Source organism: Mus musculus, chromosome 8 (assembly GCF_000001635.26).
Source record: "Mus musculus strain C57BL/6J chromosome 8, GRCm38.p6 C57BL/6J".
NCBI classification, from domain to species: Eukaryota; Metazoa; Chordata; class Mammalia; order Rodentia; family Muridae; genus Mus; species Mus musculus.
In genome coordinates this window covers 72095917-72110645 of record NC_000074.6, presented here as the reverse complement: position 1 = coordinate 72110645, position 14729 = coordinate 72095917, and the positions used below count along the sequence as shown (strand labels likewise).

Below are 14729 nucleotides of genomic sequence, written 5' to 3'. Positions count from 1 at the left end.
CTCTCTCATACACACAACAAATCTAAAGCAAACAACTGTTCTGTAAACAACTTTGGAAGAATAAAATAACTGATGAATTGAAGCCATGTGAATGTCTCCGTATAACTTTTGCCCTTCTGAACTCCCAGTCCTATGGCTACCTAACAAGGACTGCCGTCCTTCGGACAAAGGTCATCAGGGCACCTTTCATGTCCTTGTTCCTCAGGGTATAGATGAAGGGGTTCATCATGGGGGTGACCACAGTGTACATCACTGCAGCTGCTGTGTCCTTCTGGGCTGTGTGGGAGGATGTGGGACTGAAGTACACCCCAATCAGTGTCCCATAGAAGAGGGACACCACGGAGAGATGGGAGCCACAGGTGGAGAATGCTTTCCATTTCCCTCCTGTAGATGGGATCCTCAACACTGCTGTGAAGATGCGTGTGTAGGAGGTCAAGATGCCCACAAAGGGGGTGATGATGGGCAATGCGCCCACAGTGTATACCATGATGTCATTGAGAGAGGTATCTGAACAGGCCAGCTTCAGAAGTGGGCTGAGGTCACAGAAGAAGTGGGGGACCTGGTTGTGGCCACAGAACAAGAGGCGAGTCAGAAGGACTGTGTGGGTCAGGGCATTTGCAAAGGCTGAGGCCCAGGATGCAGTGACCAGGAAGCCACACAGCCGTGGTGTGATCGAGGTTGTATAATGTAGAGGGTGACAGATGGCCACAAAGCGGTCATAGGCCATGGCAGTCAGCAAGAAGCTGTCAATGCCGGCAAACCAGATGAAAAAGAACATCTGTGTGAGGCAACCAGAGTAAGAGATTCCTTTGTGTCCTGACACATGGTTGGCCAGCATCTTGGGGATGGTGGTGGAGGTGAAGCAGACATCTACAAAGGCCAGGTTGGCCAGGAAAAAGTACATGGGGGTGTGCAGCCTGGGATCAGCAGCAATGGCCAGGATGATGAGCAGGTTCCCTAGGCCTGTGAGAAGGTACATGCTCAGGAAGGCAGAAAAGAGCAGCTGCTGCTGTCTGGGGTCCTGTGACAAGCCTAGCAGCAAGAACTCGGACACCCCACTGAGGTTGGCTCCTTCCATGGTTGTCCTAGAATAATGGGAAGAACAGAAGAATCTGTGTCTGATGATAACTGAGACTGAATTCTGTCCTTCAGTTGGCATGTATGTGTATTTATGAGCATGAACGCACGCCATGTGCATGTGTCTGTGTCTTAGGGTTCCATTGCTATAAAGAGACACCATGACCAAGGCCACTCTTATAAAGGACAACATTTAATTAGGGCTGGTTTACACTTTCGGAGGTTCAGTTATCGTGGCAGGAAGTATGGCAGTATCCAGGCAAGGGTGGTGCTGAAGGAGCTATGAGTTCTACATCTTGTTCTGAAGGCTTATCCACTGAGCAATTCTCCAGCCCGAGGACCAACACATTAGTCTTTTCAGGGAGCTCCAGATCCAGGGGGTAATGGACAATGATGTCATATCATTTTTTTGCTATTTTTCTTTATTTTTTCTTTGTCTTTTTGTCAAAAGCCCACCTGTGGGACTTGCACTTGATATGTAGTGAAGTGACTCCTGATTCTCCTGCCTCCACCTCCCAGTGCTTGGATGACACAGGTGTTCACTTACATGCCCCGCTCATCATTCCCTGGATGTGTGACCAGAAGTAAGTCTACTTAAGAAGGAGATCCAGGCTGGCAAGATGACTCAGTGGGTAAGAAAGCCTGTTCTCAAGTCTGACAACCCAAGTTCGATCCCCAGGTCCCACATGGTGGAGGGTGAGAAGAGAATCCTACAAATTTTCCTCTGATCTCCATACTATCACACAGACACACAGACACACACAGAAAGAGAGAAGAAAGAGAGAGAGAGAGAGAGAGAGAGAGAGAGAGAGAGAGAGAGAGAGAGAGAGAGACTGAGAGAGACACACAAAGAGGGGGAATGAGGGAGAGGGGCACTCTGTACATAGATGTGGGCAGAATCACATCACACAAAAACAGGTTTCCCTTCACTGTCTTGCCCTTAGTTTGTATAATGAATACAATTTGTCATCCAGCCATTTTTGTTTTGTTTGTTATTTTGAGACAAGGTCTCTATGTAGCTCTAGCATTCCTGGAACTTGCTATGTAGACCAGGCCTTGAACTCATAGAAATCTTCTTCCTCTTGCCTCTGGGTTGCTGGGATTAAAGGTGTGTGCCAGTACTAAACCTAGCCAAGCTGGAGTTCTCTCTCTCTCTCTCTCTCTCTCTCTCTCTCTCTCTCTCTCTCTCTCTCTCTCTCACACACACACACACACACACACACACATTTCAGATCCTAACGCCATTCTTTGCTCAAGGCCACTGACCCAAGGTCCTTAACTCCTCTTAGGTGTCCTGATTCTTGCTGGGCTTGTTCAGGTCCCTACAGGTGACGTCAAGCCTATCTCCATGTTTGGCCTGATTCTGGGTCCCCTGGCTCAGCCTCAGCCCACTGAAGTCACATCTCTCAAGGCAGGGCACTGGGTGGACAGTGGCAGGACCGTAGCTGTTGAAGGGTCCTGACCATCCTGTCTGCCCCTTATCTCTCTCTCTCTTCTTCTTCTCCCTTCTCATTCTTTCTTCCTCTTCCTCTTCCCCTCCTCTTCCTCCTTTTTTCACTTTTAAATTATTATTATTATTATTTGCTGAATACAGGGACTCTGCTGGCATGTGCTTGCTTTTCTACTGTGCCACACCCTTAGCCTTTGCTTTTGGGAATGGAGTCTCACTCTATAGCCATCCTGCCTCAGCATCCTATATATTGGGATGACAGGCATGGATGTCCACACCCAGGCTTCCTCCTCCCGTTGCCTCTCAGCTTGTCCCTTCATTGGTGTCCTTGGTACCAGGATTAATCTCTATAGTGTGCCTGGTCAAGGCGAGAGGGAGCTGCCTCTGTGCTGTAGAAAATCTTGCACTGGCTCCCTGTGCGCCTGGCTCCGGGTGAGCTGCTGCTAATAGCTGGTAGCTAGTGTCCATGAGAAGCTCCTTACAAAGAGTGGGTGGAGGCCCCTGCATCACACTCAGCATTCCAGGTAAGGCTTTTATCTCCATTCATACACAAGGGGACTCAGGAAATTATCAATGGCCCCATACTTCACAATCTGTCTTGTTCCAAACCTCTTAATACCATACTATACAAGCTGAGCATGGTGGGCTCATCTGCCACGCCAACACTCAGAAAGCTGAAGCAGGAGGATGACAAGCTCCAGAATAGCCAGGGCTACATACGACCTTGTTTCAGAAGCAACCCTGACACGCAGGACCCAGATACTCACTACTTGGCAGAACTGCCCATTTTCTTGCATCTTTTTTTTTTTTTTTAAATAGACACAACTTAAGTGAGACCCAGAAAGGCAAAGCCACTTGTCCCAGGTCACACAGTAGGCTTGGCTATACCCTCCAGGCTCACTGCCTGGTGTGGCCCCCTTACTCCCCCCAACCCCCGACTTTACTCACCTATGGAAGGTTTGCTTCTGGCCTTGGGATGCTTGGTGGGAGGTAAGCCAGCTCTTCTTGGGAAAAGCTCCTGGACAGAGTGTGACGCGTGAGGCAGTTTTCTGTCCCTACAAAAGTCTGTGCAAGGCCTTGGCAGAGCACAGCTTACCCTCTGTCCTCATTGCCTGGCTTGTTCCCCAGGGTCTTGTTAGGATCAACTGGTTAATTGTTCTGTGTTCTGTCCCTATCAAGCCAGCTTCTTAGGGGCCAAGGGCACTGTACTTCCTGCCCAGGTTTTCCCTCCACACCTTTGGTGCCAGTGTCTCTAGGATTCTTTGGGGATCCCTTGAAAAGCATGGTTTGGTGGAATTCTCTTGACACTATTAGACCTGCTCAAACCCTGAGATAGCGTTGAGGCTTCCTACTGCTCCCTAAGGGAAATAGACCCTTCATATAGATTATTTATTAACTTTTTTGGGGTGAAGGACACAAAGGCTGTAGCAGATATGATTTCTGTTTTGTCCATATGTGTTCAGGTATGCAGCATTTTCATATCATTCAGTGACGCAGGAATGGAGCCCCACGAGGAAAGGCTACACTAGTCCTCTTAGTCTGACCCCATTCTTTTGAAAGCTGCTTCCCTGACTCACTTCTAAAGCAGCAGCAGTTGGCTCTTTTCCTTCCTTGAGGGGTGCACCCCAACCTCATGTGGGGTCCCGTTCCCACCTGAGGACCTAGCTTTGTCTATAACCACTGTCAGCCTCCCTTTCCCTTCTAAGCCACGCTTTCTGAGGTCCCAGTTTTCTGGCTGGAGTCCCTCCATATCTCCCGCAAGCTTGCCAAGCTCTCTGTTCATCGCAAGCCCCTTCTCCAGGACCCATTTTCCTGGTTCTGGGCCCTCTGTCAACCTGACCTGTGGGCGTTTGCTGTGGCTCCTTGAGCTCACCCCTGCAGTTTCTCACGAAGTCTTGGGGCTGAGCTTTCTCTGCTGTCTTAGCACTGCTGTCAGGGACTGGGGGTCTGGAGCTGGCAGGAGAGGGGCTGTTGCTGAAGTGGACAGGCCACTGCTCTCATGTTTTCCCGGTGGAACACAGGAGCTTTCGGCTGGATGTGCTGTCACTTGAACACTGTGTGTCCTACTCAAAACCACAGTGGACCTTAACCCAATATGAACTGGTGAGGATACCCCAAGAATGCCTAGCATACAAGAGGTGCTGGGTTCCAGCTCCAGTGTCAGAGAGGGGAGGGAGAGGGGCTGGGGAAGGGAGGAGAGAGGGATAAATTGGAGAGACAGCTCAGTGGGTAAGAATTTTCTGCTCTTGCAGAGGGTCTGAATTCAGTTCCCAGCTCTGGTGGTTCACAACTGCCTATAAACCCTTGTTCTTGCTCTGCACTTGGAGAGCACTGCATACACTTGCACAAGCCCCAACCCCACAGACAAACACACAGACACAGATGTGAAAATAAAACAACTCTTTGTTTTTTTGCTTTTCGAGGCAGAGTTTTCTGTTTAGCTGTGGATCTGCCTGCCTCTGCCTCCAGAGTGCAGCACAAGTCTTTTTTAAAGACTTTGTGCATTAGAGCAGCTAGACATGGCAGTGCACTGAGATCTGGAGGCCTGCCTGTCCCCACTGTGTGGAGACACCAACAGTTGAAGAGAATCTAGAGCATGCTAGGGGCCTGACTTTTCAGCACTCTCATGAATTTTAATTTTGTCGCATGCTTTGATGTTGTGAAACACTGAATTGCTTGGCTTTAAACCTTTCCCTCTGGGTGTCCAGAGTTTTGGACCTTCAGGTATCACCCCTGGGTCTGAGCCTCAGCTCTCAGCTGCGAGGCTTGGAGGGGGCACAGCGCCTCTTAGCGGCCTCAGGGAGAAGCACAGCACAGAGCACTGCTGCTTCAACCTTGGAAGGCACCTACTCCCCTCTATTGGCTCCTTCTTTTTCATCTTCCCTCCTCTCTCCCCCTTCCCTCTCCCCTTCTTCCTTCTTACATCTACTTATCTCTTTTTTCTCCATCTTTTCCCTATTCCTTTTCTCACTCCCTTTCCCTCTGCTTCCCTCCCCCTTTTCCTGTGCAGCTGATGAACCCAAGAAGCCTCACATGCCAGGAAAACACTCTTCCACGGAACACACACACCCAGCTACAATCGTTTTCAAATTAGTCAAGATTTTATGGAGTCATGGTTCAAGGCAATGCCAGTGTGTTCATATAATATTGCAGAAATCTCTTCTATCCTGCTACTTTGTGAGACAGGATATCACTAGGCAGATCGGGCTGGCCTGGCCTGACTATTCTCCTGCTTCAACCTCCTTGGTTGTGGAATGACAGCTGTGCCACCATGGCAGGATTGCCTGATTATGTTTTGTTGTAGGTAAGGTCTAGCTAGGTAGCTTAGGCTGTCTTAGAACTCTCCACATGCCTGCCTTCAGCCACTTCAGGGCTTAGAAGACTGGTGTGGACATTCACTTCTGGCTTCAATGACCATAGGTAATGTTTCTTTTTCTGTCTGGTTGGGTCCATCTAGTTGCTTAGTTTGCTTTCTTTCTTTCTTTTCTTTCTTTCTTTTTTTTTTTTTTTTTTTTTTTTTTTTTTTGGTTTTTTGAGACAGGGTTTCTCTGTATAGCCCTGGCTGTCCTGGAACTCACTTTGTAAACCAGGCTGGCCTCGAACTCAGAAATCCACCTGCTTCTGCCTCCCGAGTGGTGCTGGGATTAAAGGCGTGCAACACCACGCAAGGCTTAGTTTGCTTTCTAATGCTATGATTAGAACACCATGACCCAAAGGAACTTGGGGAGAAAAGGTGTTCGCCACCACACCTGGCCCTGTTTTTTTTTTTTTTTAAAAGATTTATTTGTTTTATGTATATGAGTACACTGTAGCTGTTTTCAAACACACCAGGAGAGGGCATCAGATTTCATTACAGATGGTTGTGAGCCACCATGTGGTTGCTGGGCATTGAACTCAGGACCCCTAAAAGAGCAGTCAGTACTCTTACCCACTGAGCCATCTCGCCAGCCCCTTGTCTGCCTCAGTTAAGCACAGATGATAAGCTAGCTGGGTGGGACCCCATCCTGAAATTATCATTTCTCTCACACCTGGGCCTAACCTTGTTTTGTTGCAGGCCCACCCTGAACTGTGATCGCTACTCCCAAAATCTCTTTATTTCCTTCCTTAGTATCTTTCTGACGACTTTCCTCATAGTGTTCTAGTGTTCATAGTGTTCATCTGTTCCTTTTTTTCTATTAAGCCTCTTATACAATTCATATTGCATCCTTATATTTTGCATAGTTGAGAAATTATATATTTTTGAGCTCATATTTTTAGAGTTCTTTTCCACAGCCTTAACAGCTCTTCTGAAGGTCCCAGTGTTTACCATTTTGCTGAGATATTAGCCACACCTTTGCCTCTGGGACTCCTATTGTCTCTGATTATCATGGAGAAAAGCAAATAAAGGTTTGTTTATTTTGGACAGGCACTGACCACAGACCAAAGAGATTACTCTACCCATTATGGCTTAAAGAACCAGTGAGTCTATTAGGGTGACTCAAAGGGAACTACCAAAGCTCATCATAGGATGGATGACAACTCACAAAAGCTGCACAAGTTGCAGGCAGCTCCACCTCAGAGTCTCCACCCTCGAGGTTCTTACTCGTTTATACCCTTGAGGAAGGGACCTTGTAAATCCTGTAAATTTGAAGAGTTTCCTGAGACTTGTAAGTTTTATTTATTTCCTGAGTGATATGGACCTGCATTCTTCCTCTAGAAAATGATGTTCCACTTTGGAGGAAATCATCAGATAACAGTCCCTTCCAGGCTGTGCAAAAATGTTCAGTCTGGGCTATAGGTAGCTGCTTCTGTTTACTTTCTGTTTCTATAACAATGCCATAGACTGATAAGTTAGAAGAAAAAGAGGTTTATGGTTATGTGAATATGAGACTGAAGAGCCTCATCTATCAATGCCACAGACTGGACTCAGTCAGTCCTTCCACCCGCTGGAGAATCAGGGTCTCAGTACAGGTGGGCAGGAAGTCAGTGAAAAGTGACAAACAGACATGAACTCCAGAGAAAGTGCTGCATCTGAATGTAATTCCTCAAAATGAGCACCAGACTTATAATACCAAAGAAAAACAGGAAAGCTAGGTGATACATCAGCCAAGGCACATCAAGATGCACAATGGTTCTGTATACAAAACAAAGAAAATACATATATAAAAGCTGTCGGGAGCCAGGCAGTGTTTACAACTGAGATAGGAACATCCCTATCTAAAATCAGCTATTCACAGGATCCAGGTGAAAGGTCTGATGCAATGCTAGTCTATTGTTAAACCCACCACCAGAGGTTCTGTAGTAAATACCTAATTATGCAATTCCTCTGGGCCTAGTGAAAACATGCATGAGGGGAATTCCATTTTACTAACCCTTTCATGAATAATACTTCAGTTCCTCCTAAAACCCATCTTCTTTCTACTATTATGTAATGTAGGCTGCCATTCATGTCTGTAATGAGAATTCTAAGTTTACTTTGTTAAGCTTGCCCTGAGATTTCTAGCTCCCATCTGGCAAACTGAGATGCCTGATTGCTAACTGTCAGCACTGGGGCATTTCATCTGGATGAATGACATTCTTACCAAATTCCAAGCCCTGGGTCATCTCAAGGACTGCCTAGGACATTGGTAAAGGCCAAGCAGTAGAGTTCAACCTGATTTAGGTATTAGTAAAATCATTCCTTAGAGGCACCTATAATAAAACAATACTGAAAGAAAGCACACAGGTCCACACAGTGACTAATGCAGGGGCAGGTTTGTAGCATTTGTGCCAAGGTTTCAGGAGACTGAGTTTCAGTGAAACTCTTTTACTCATGACTGCATCCAAGCCTTTAGGCCTGTCACACAGTCTTCATTGGAGTGGGTGTGGCAATCAATGGCTTTTTTTTCCTTTTTAAGAAATAATATCGGGCTGGTGAGATGGCTCAGTGGGGCTGGTGAGATGGCTCAGTGGGTAAGAGCACCCGACTGCTCTTCCCAAGGTCAGGAGTTCAAATCCCAGCAACCACATGGTGGCTCACAACCATCCGTAACGAGATATGACTCCCTCTTCTGGAGTGTCTGAGGACAGCTACAGTGTACTTACAATAAATAAATAAATAAATAAATCTTAAAAAAAAAAAAGAAATAATATCATGTAGCCTAGGTTGGGTTCAATCCAATAAGCCCCTTGACTTCCCTTGACTTATTCATTCAATAAAAATGACCTTTAATTACCTTTTTTGGTTTTTTCTTTTTAGATAGGGTTTCTTTATGTAACCCTGGTTGTCCTGGAACTCCCTCTGTAGACCAGGATGGCCTTGAACTCACAGAACCTGACTCTGTCTCTCAAGTGCTGGAATCTACCACCTGGGCCTCCTTGAATTACTTTTTTTTAAAAAAGATTTTATTTTATTTTATTTTTTTTGGTTTTTCGAGACAGGGTTTCTCTGTATAGCCCTGGCTGACCTGGAACTCATTTTGTAGACCAGGCTGGCCTCAAACTCAGAAAAACTGCCTGCCTCTGCCTCCTGAGTGCTGGGATTAAAGGTGTGTGCCAACATGCCTGGCTTGAATTACTTTTAAATTTGTATTAATCATCATTTTCTCTTCTTTCATGTGTGTATGCATTTTTTTTGCATGTGTGGGTGCATGCATATGTGGAGGCTGAAGGCTGAAGTCATCTTATCCTTTGAGTCAAGGTCTCTCAGTAAAACTCAGAGGTGGCTAGTCTAGCTAGCCATCCTGCCGGGATCCTGTCTGTGCCTTTGGAGACTGATATTGCATGTGGCTCTGGGAATCTGAACCCACATCTCTGGCTTATGCAGCAAGCACTTAAGGGCAGCAGGCATCTCTGAAGGCCAACTGTGAAATCTTGATCCTCCTGCCTCTACCTCCCCAATGATAGGCATGTTCCAACATGTCCAGTCTAGAAAACCTGCCCTCTTATTTAAATAATTTACAAAACATTTATTCTATAACTCTGTGTATATGCCATATGTGTGTGGGTGCCCAAGGAGACCAGAGGAGGGCATTAGCTCTCCTTGAGCTAGAGTTACAAACAGTTGTGAGACATGGGTGCAGGGAACCAAACTTAGGTTTTCTGGAAGGGCAGCAGGTGCTCTAAACAACCAAACCATCTGCCCTTCCCCTATTTAAAAAGTTTTTTTGTTTTTTGTTTGTTTATTTGTTTGTTTTGTTTTGTTTTTGAGGCAAGGTCTTGTTATGTATCCCATGCTGGCTGAAAGCCTGAGGTAACCTTCCTGCCTTGGTCTCCCTTGTGCTAGTGCAGGGAAGACAGGCATCCACCCCAAGCTAGGGTATAATTTCTAGTTTTTTACAAATGCACACGGAAATGAGAAGTGCATCCTGGAGGAGGCAGCTGGCCAGTTGCCTCGAACCTTGCATGCGCACAGCCACAAGAAGGCTCCTAGGGAAAATCAGGATCAAAGGACATCATCCCTTCACCTTGAAGTCAGACCTGCCCATGAACTTGACCAAGGACATTCGAACTTCTCTGTTTCTCAAGCTGTAGATGAGGGGGTTGAGGGTAGGGGTGATGAGGCTGTAGAAGAGGGATACCACATTATCCTGTTTTGGGCTGTGGTAGCTGCCTGGGACCATGTATATGAATACAGCTGCCCCAAAAAAGAGACCCACTACAGTCACATGTGAGGAGCACGTGGTGAAAGCCTTGTGTCTAGCTTCAGCTGACCGCATGAGCAGGACAGCTCCCAGAACGTGGCCGTAGGAAATGAAGATGAGAGACAGGGGTAGCAGTAAGATCAGCACCCCAGAGATGGAGAGCGCCAACTCATAGGCTGATGTGTCTGCACATGACAGCTTGAGGAGAGCTGGCATCTCACAGAAGAAGTGGTCCACGGTGTGTGAGGCACAGTAGGGGAACTGCAGGGTGATGGAGGTCAGGATGGAGGCCACCAAGGCACCTGAGAACCAGGATGCACCCACCATCACCAGACACACTTGGTTTCTCATGAGCACCTGGTAGTGCAGGGGGTGGCATACGGCCACGTAGCGGTCATAAGACATGAGGGACAGAAGGACACCCTCAGAGACACCCATGAGCATGAGGAAGAACATCTGAGTGGCACATCCCCCAAAGCTTATGACATTCTGTCCTTGCAGGAACTCAGCCACCACTTTGGGGATGGTAACCAGTGGGAAGCCGACATCCAGAAGTGAGAGTTGGCTGAGCAGGAAGTACATGGGTGTGTGGAGCCTGGAGTCTGTGGCAATCAGAAAAAGCAGGGTGGTGTTGCCTAGCAGGCCAATGATGAACACGGTGGCCATGAGGAAGAACAGGACAAGATGGGGCCCTGTGTAGCTGAAGAGCCCCATGAGGATGAAATCTGAATTTGATGACACATTTGAAGTCCCCATCCCCCAGGCGCATCACTGTCTACAGAAGATTCGGTAGGGTCCCACTGGGATAATTTTACATCACATTGCAACTGTTTGGTGGCCTCCTATAAAAACGTATGAATAAATCCAGGCTCCTACCAGTGAGCGGCCGGAGGAGGAGCTGGAGGAGGAGCTGAAGGAGGGGCTGGAGGAGGAGCTGGAGGAGGGGCTGGAGTGGCTGGAGGAGGGGCTGCAGGAGGAGCTGCAGGCCTGGCTCAGGGGAGGATCCTTGCTTGAAATCCTCAAGTTATCAGAGCAAGGAGAATTCTACCCTGGTGTTCTATTTCTGATATCTCTCAGGCAAGTGCAACCAGCCAGCATCTACAGTTGAAGTCTGTGGTTAAGCTAGAGAGCATAGGACAGCTCTGGTGAAAGAACAGAGCACACAGCTCCCCATACACCCTGGTGCAGGTGTGGGACTTTGAAGAGATCAAGATGACACACAAGGATGAAGGTCGATCAAGAAATGTCTGGGACTGTGAAGAAAGACTTTTTCCATATCCTTGGCAGAGAGATCTGAAAATCAAGAACAGTAAGGAATGGATATTTGGGATGGACTGTTTGTGGGTGTGTTTGCAGGGAGACACAATATCTGACTGTTAGGTTTCTTTTGAGTGTGTGTATCTCTATGTGTATGTACATAGGTATGTACGTGTGTATGCATGTGTGTGTTTGTGTGTGCATATATTTGTTTGTATGTATATGGTTTTCTTTGTATGTATATGTGTGTATGTTTGAATATATGTGTGTATGAAGTAGTTGTTCAACTCAAACATACTGCATGTTTGTTTGTGCACATTTGATTGATAATTTTTGTTTTGTTTTCATTGTTTTTTTCTTTAGTTTGTTTTGATTTTCTTTCTTGTTGTTTGTATATGTGTGCTTGTATGTATGTATATGTGTATGATGTTTATGTGTGTATATCTCTGTGTGTGTCTATGTGTATGTGTCTCTATGTATGTACATGTATGTATGTATGTATGTATGTACGTGTGTGTATGTATGTATGTATGTGTGTGTGTGTGTGTGTGTGTGTCTGAGTGTGTGTGTAGGCTAGATGTTGGTCTTTGGTGCTGTTCCTTAGGTGCTGTACTGTCTATCTTCATTTTTGAGGCAGGTATCTCCCTAGCTTGGAGCATGCAAGGAAGGCTAGGCTGGCTGCTTAGCAAGCCAAGTGGCTGGGGAGCCTCCGCCTCTACAGAGCTGGGATCATAAGCATCTGTCAGCATGCTTGTTTTCACTCCCTCTCTCTGCTGTATGCCCATGCATATAAGGTGGCCAGAGAACAACCTGGAATAGTCTTTATCTCTTCCACTAGGATTGAAGACAGGTGCTCATGCTTGCATGTCTTTCTTTTCTGACAGAGCCATCTCCCAGCCTGCAGCTAGCTCAGAGCAGGCAGTGCTATGTTGAATGTGTGGCCATCTGTCCCTCAACCTCCCCTCCCCTTGAGCTCAGAGCATCTTGCAGTAGTGTTCATGATTCTCACCTCTAGTGCTGAGCATGTCTGTGTGGAAGATGCAGCTATTGTAGTTGATTGGGACACATCTAGAAACACAGATAGGCTGGCTTTGGAGCACCAAACAGACACCTGCTCTGCATGTATCCATAGGATTTGGGAAACTTTAGACAACAGGATCTGAGCCTGGAGGTCATCGGGCACCCAGGTCCCCATGCCTGTTACTATGGATACTGTCCAGACTATCTGACTTGCTTTTCTCTAACACAACTTTGCTGAACTTCATCAAAAACACTTGGTTCAGGGCTGGAGGGATGGCTCAGTAAGGGCATGTGTTGCTCTTCCAGAAGACCTAAGTTTGGTTCCAAGAACCCATGCCAAGTGAGTCACAATCACTCTTATCCCTAGTTTAGGGAATCTGACACCTCTGGCCTTTGCAAGTTTGGCCTCTGAAAGCATTCACACACATACATACATGTGACTTTAAATAAAATAAAATAAAATAAAATAAAATAAAATAAGTAAATAATAAACTTTTGGCAAGGTTCAAGTGAGATGGGTCAGGGGATGGAGATACCTGGTGCTAATTTGGTGACTTTGAAGAGCCCAGAGCAATTCCAGGCTCTGCCATCCCCATCTTACTGCACAAGCCCTACATTCTTTCAGTTGCAGTGAAACTACTTGGGCTGTGTGCGCACCATGAACACTGAGATGAGATGCTGTCTTAGAGTAGCCTGAGACTGTACTGGCATCCTACTATGTGATACACTTGGGGCTCAAGAACTAACCCTTGACTTTCCAATTCCTTCTTTATTATCCCCTGAACATCTGCTCCTGGATTTATGCTTTAAAAGGAGACTGGTTGAGCCCTTCCAAGGTCATTGTGTCAGCTGCAACCCTGACCTCAACCCTAACAGTCTAGAAGCATTTTTCTGTGGTGAATAAAGTTGCTTTTGTTTTATTTCTGATTTTGGTGATCCTTTCTTCATTATTAGTGCTCCATGTCCCCAACAACTTCAGTTCAAGTCCTGAGTACAGCATGGTGGCAGGAAAGAGCTAACTCCTGCAAGCTGTCTTCTGACCTGCATACACAGAGGACGGGCCCTCTACTCAGTTGCCCTCCTTTCTCCACTTCTGTCTTGTTTCTTTTGAAGCTGATCTTCATAACTTCTAACCATTGAAGGTGAAGGGGGTCTATTCATCCCATTTTGTCTCTACTTAGAAACTAGGCCATAAGCCATCTGTTCCAGCAGCAGACCCCAAAGTCCAGGAACAAGACAATAAAATCCCTCACCTGAGGAACAGCCTGAAGGTAGACACATGAATGGGAGATATCTGATCTCAGGATAGGCCATCTGTGCTGGGCAGCAAATCCTGTGGTTAATCATTCATGACTCAGTAATTTAGCTCATATGGGGCATCCTGACACCCATTAATGAGGTTGTACATTACCTAACCCTAAAAATATCATACTAAAACATTTACCTATCTTAAGTTTAAGTCACTTTGCTTGTGTAGCTGACATGTCTGTCTGAGTTGTTCTGAGGCCAGAAGCTGCAGTCTCTAGTATTTCACTTCTAGTTGAAGTCCCAGGACAAAAAGAGGAGCGAGGCCTGTCTCCAGTCTTTGTCCTCAGCACTTTTCCGACTTTCAGAGTGCATGATCACATGGTAAAAGGTTCACCACAAATTTGCACATAAATTCAGTTCATAAATTGAATAAGAAGTTTACAACAGAGAATGTTTACATGCATATCCATTAGCAGTAACTATCTGGCTAAACATTCATCTCCTGTCACTAGCTCTACAGGCTCAAGGAGAGTTAAAAACCATAACTTAGTTATCCTTGAAGTTTTGTATAGATAAACCCAGTCAATATTTTATCTTCTGTCCTGCACGTATAGTAAATCCTTAGTTCCCTTTTTATGACCTTTGGTTAATGGTTTTACAACCTCTTGGAATGTGCTCTTGGTTGCTGTCTCAGAAGCAATTAACTCATGACACTTCAAGACCAGCAAAGTTCTCATTTCAGTTTTGACATCAGAAGGGCCTTAATAGCAGTCCTATTTTAAAAGAGGCCTGAGTATCTTTGTCTGGGTTGCCATTTTGAAGTGGTGGTGACTCCTGCATGCTGGGTGTTTCTGCAGAATAAACAGTCTTTGTTCTTGCATACCATCTGAGTCTGGGGTCTTCCTTCAGTGGTTCTTGAACCCTAACAAAGGCATTGGCTCCTTATCACCTCCTCTTGATTATCCTTTCCCAACCCATTTTTTGTCATGCGGTGTTTCTTCTTGTTGAAACTTCCAAGGCCCAGGAATGGTTGTCAAGTCCTCTGCTAGGCCACAGAAGTATTGGAATGTTTCAGG

General features: G+C 46.2%; 2 protein-coding genes across 2 annotated transcripts; both read right to left on the bottom strand.

Annotated features, from left to right (window-relative positions):
* Positions 1–136: 136 nt before the first annotated feature.
* On the bottom strand, positions 137–3606 carry Olfr374 (olfactory receptor 374). Its single transcript, NM_146338.2, has 2 exons — positions 3476–3606; positions 137–1085 (listed from the first exon to the last, which is right to left on the bottom strand). The coding sequence occupies exon 2, from the start codon at positions 1076–1078 to the stop codon at positions 137–139; it is 942 nt and encodes a 313-aa protein (NP_666450.2). The 5' UTR covers positions 1079–1085; positions 3476–3606.
* Positions 3607–9939: 6333 nt separating this feature from the next.
* On the bottom strand, positions 9940–10884 carry Olfr373 (olfactory receptor 373). Its single transcript, NM_146539.2, has one exon. The coding sequence runs from the start codon at positions 10882–10884 to the stop codon at positions 9940–9942; it is 945 nt and encodes a 314-aa protein (NP_666750.2).
* Between the last annotated feature and the right edge of the window lie 3845 nt (positions 10885–14729).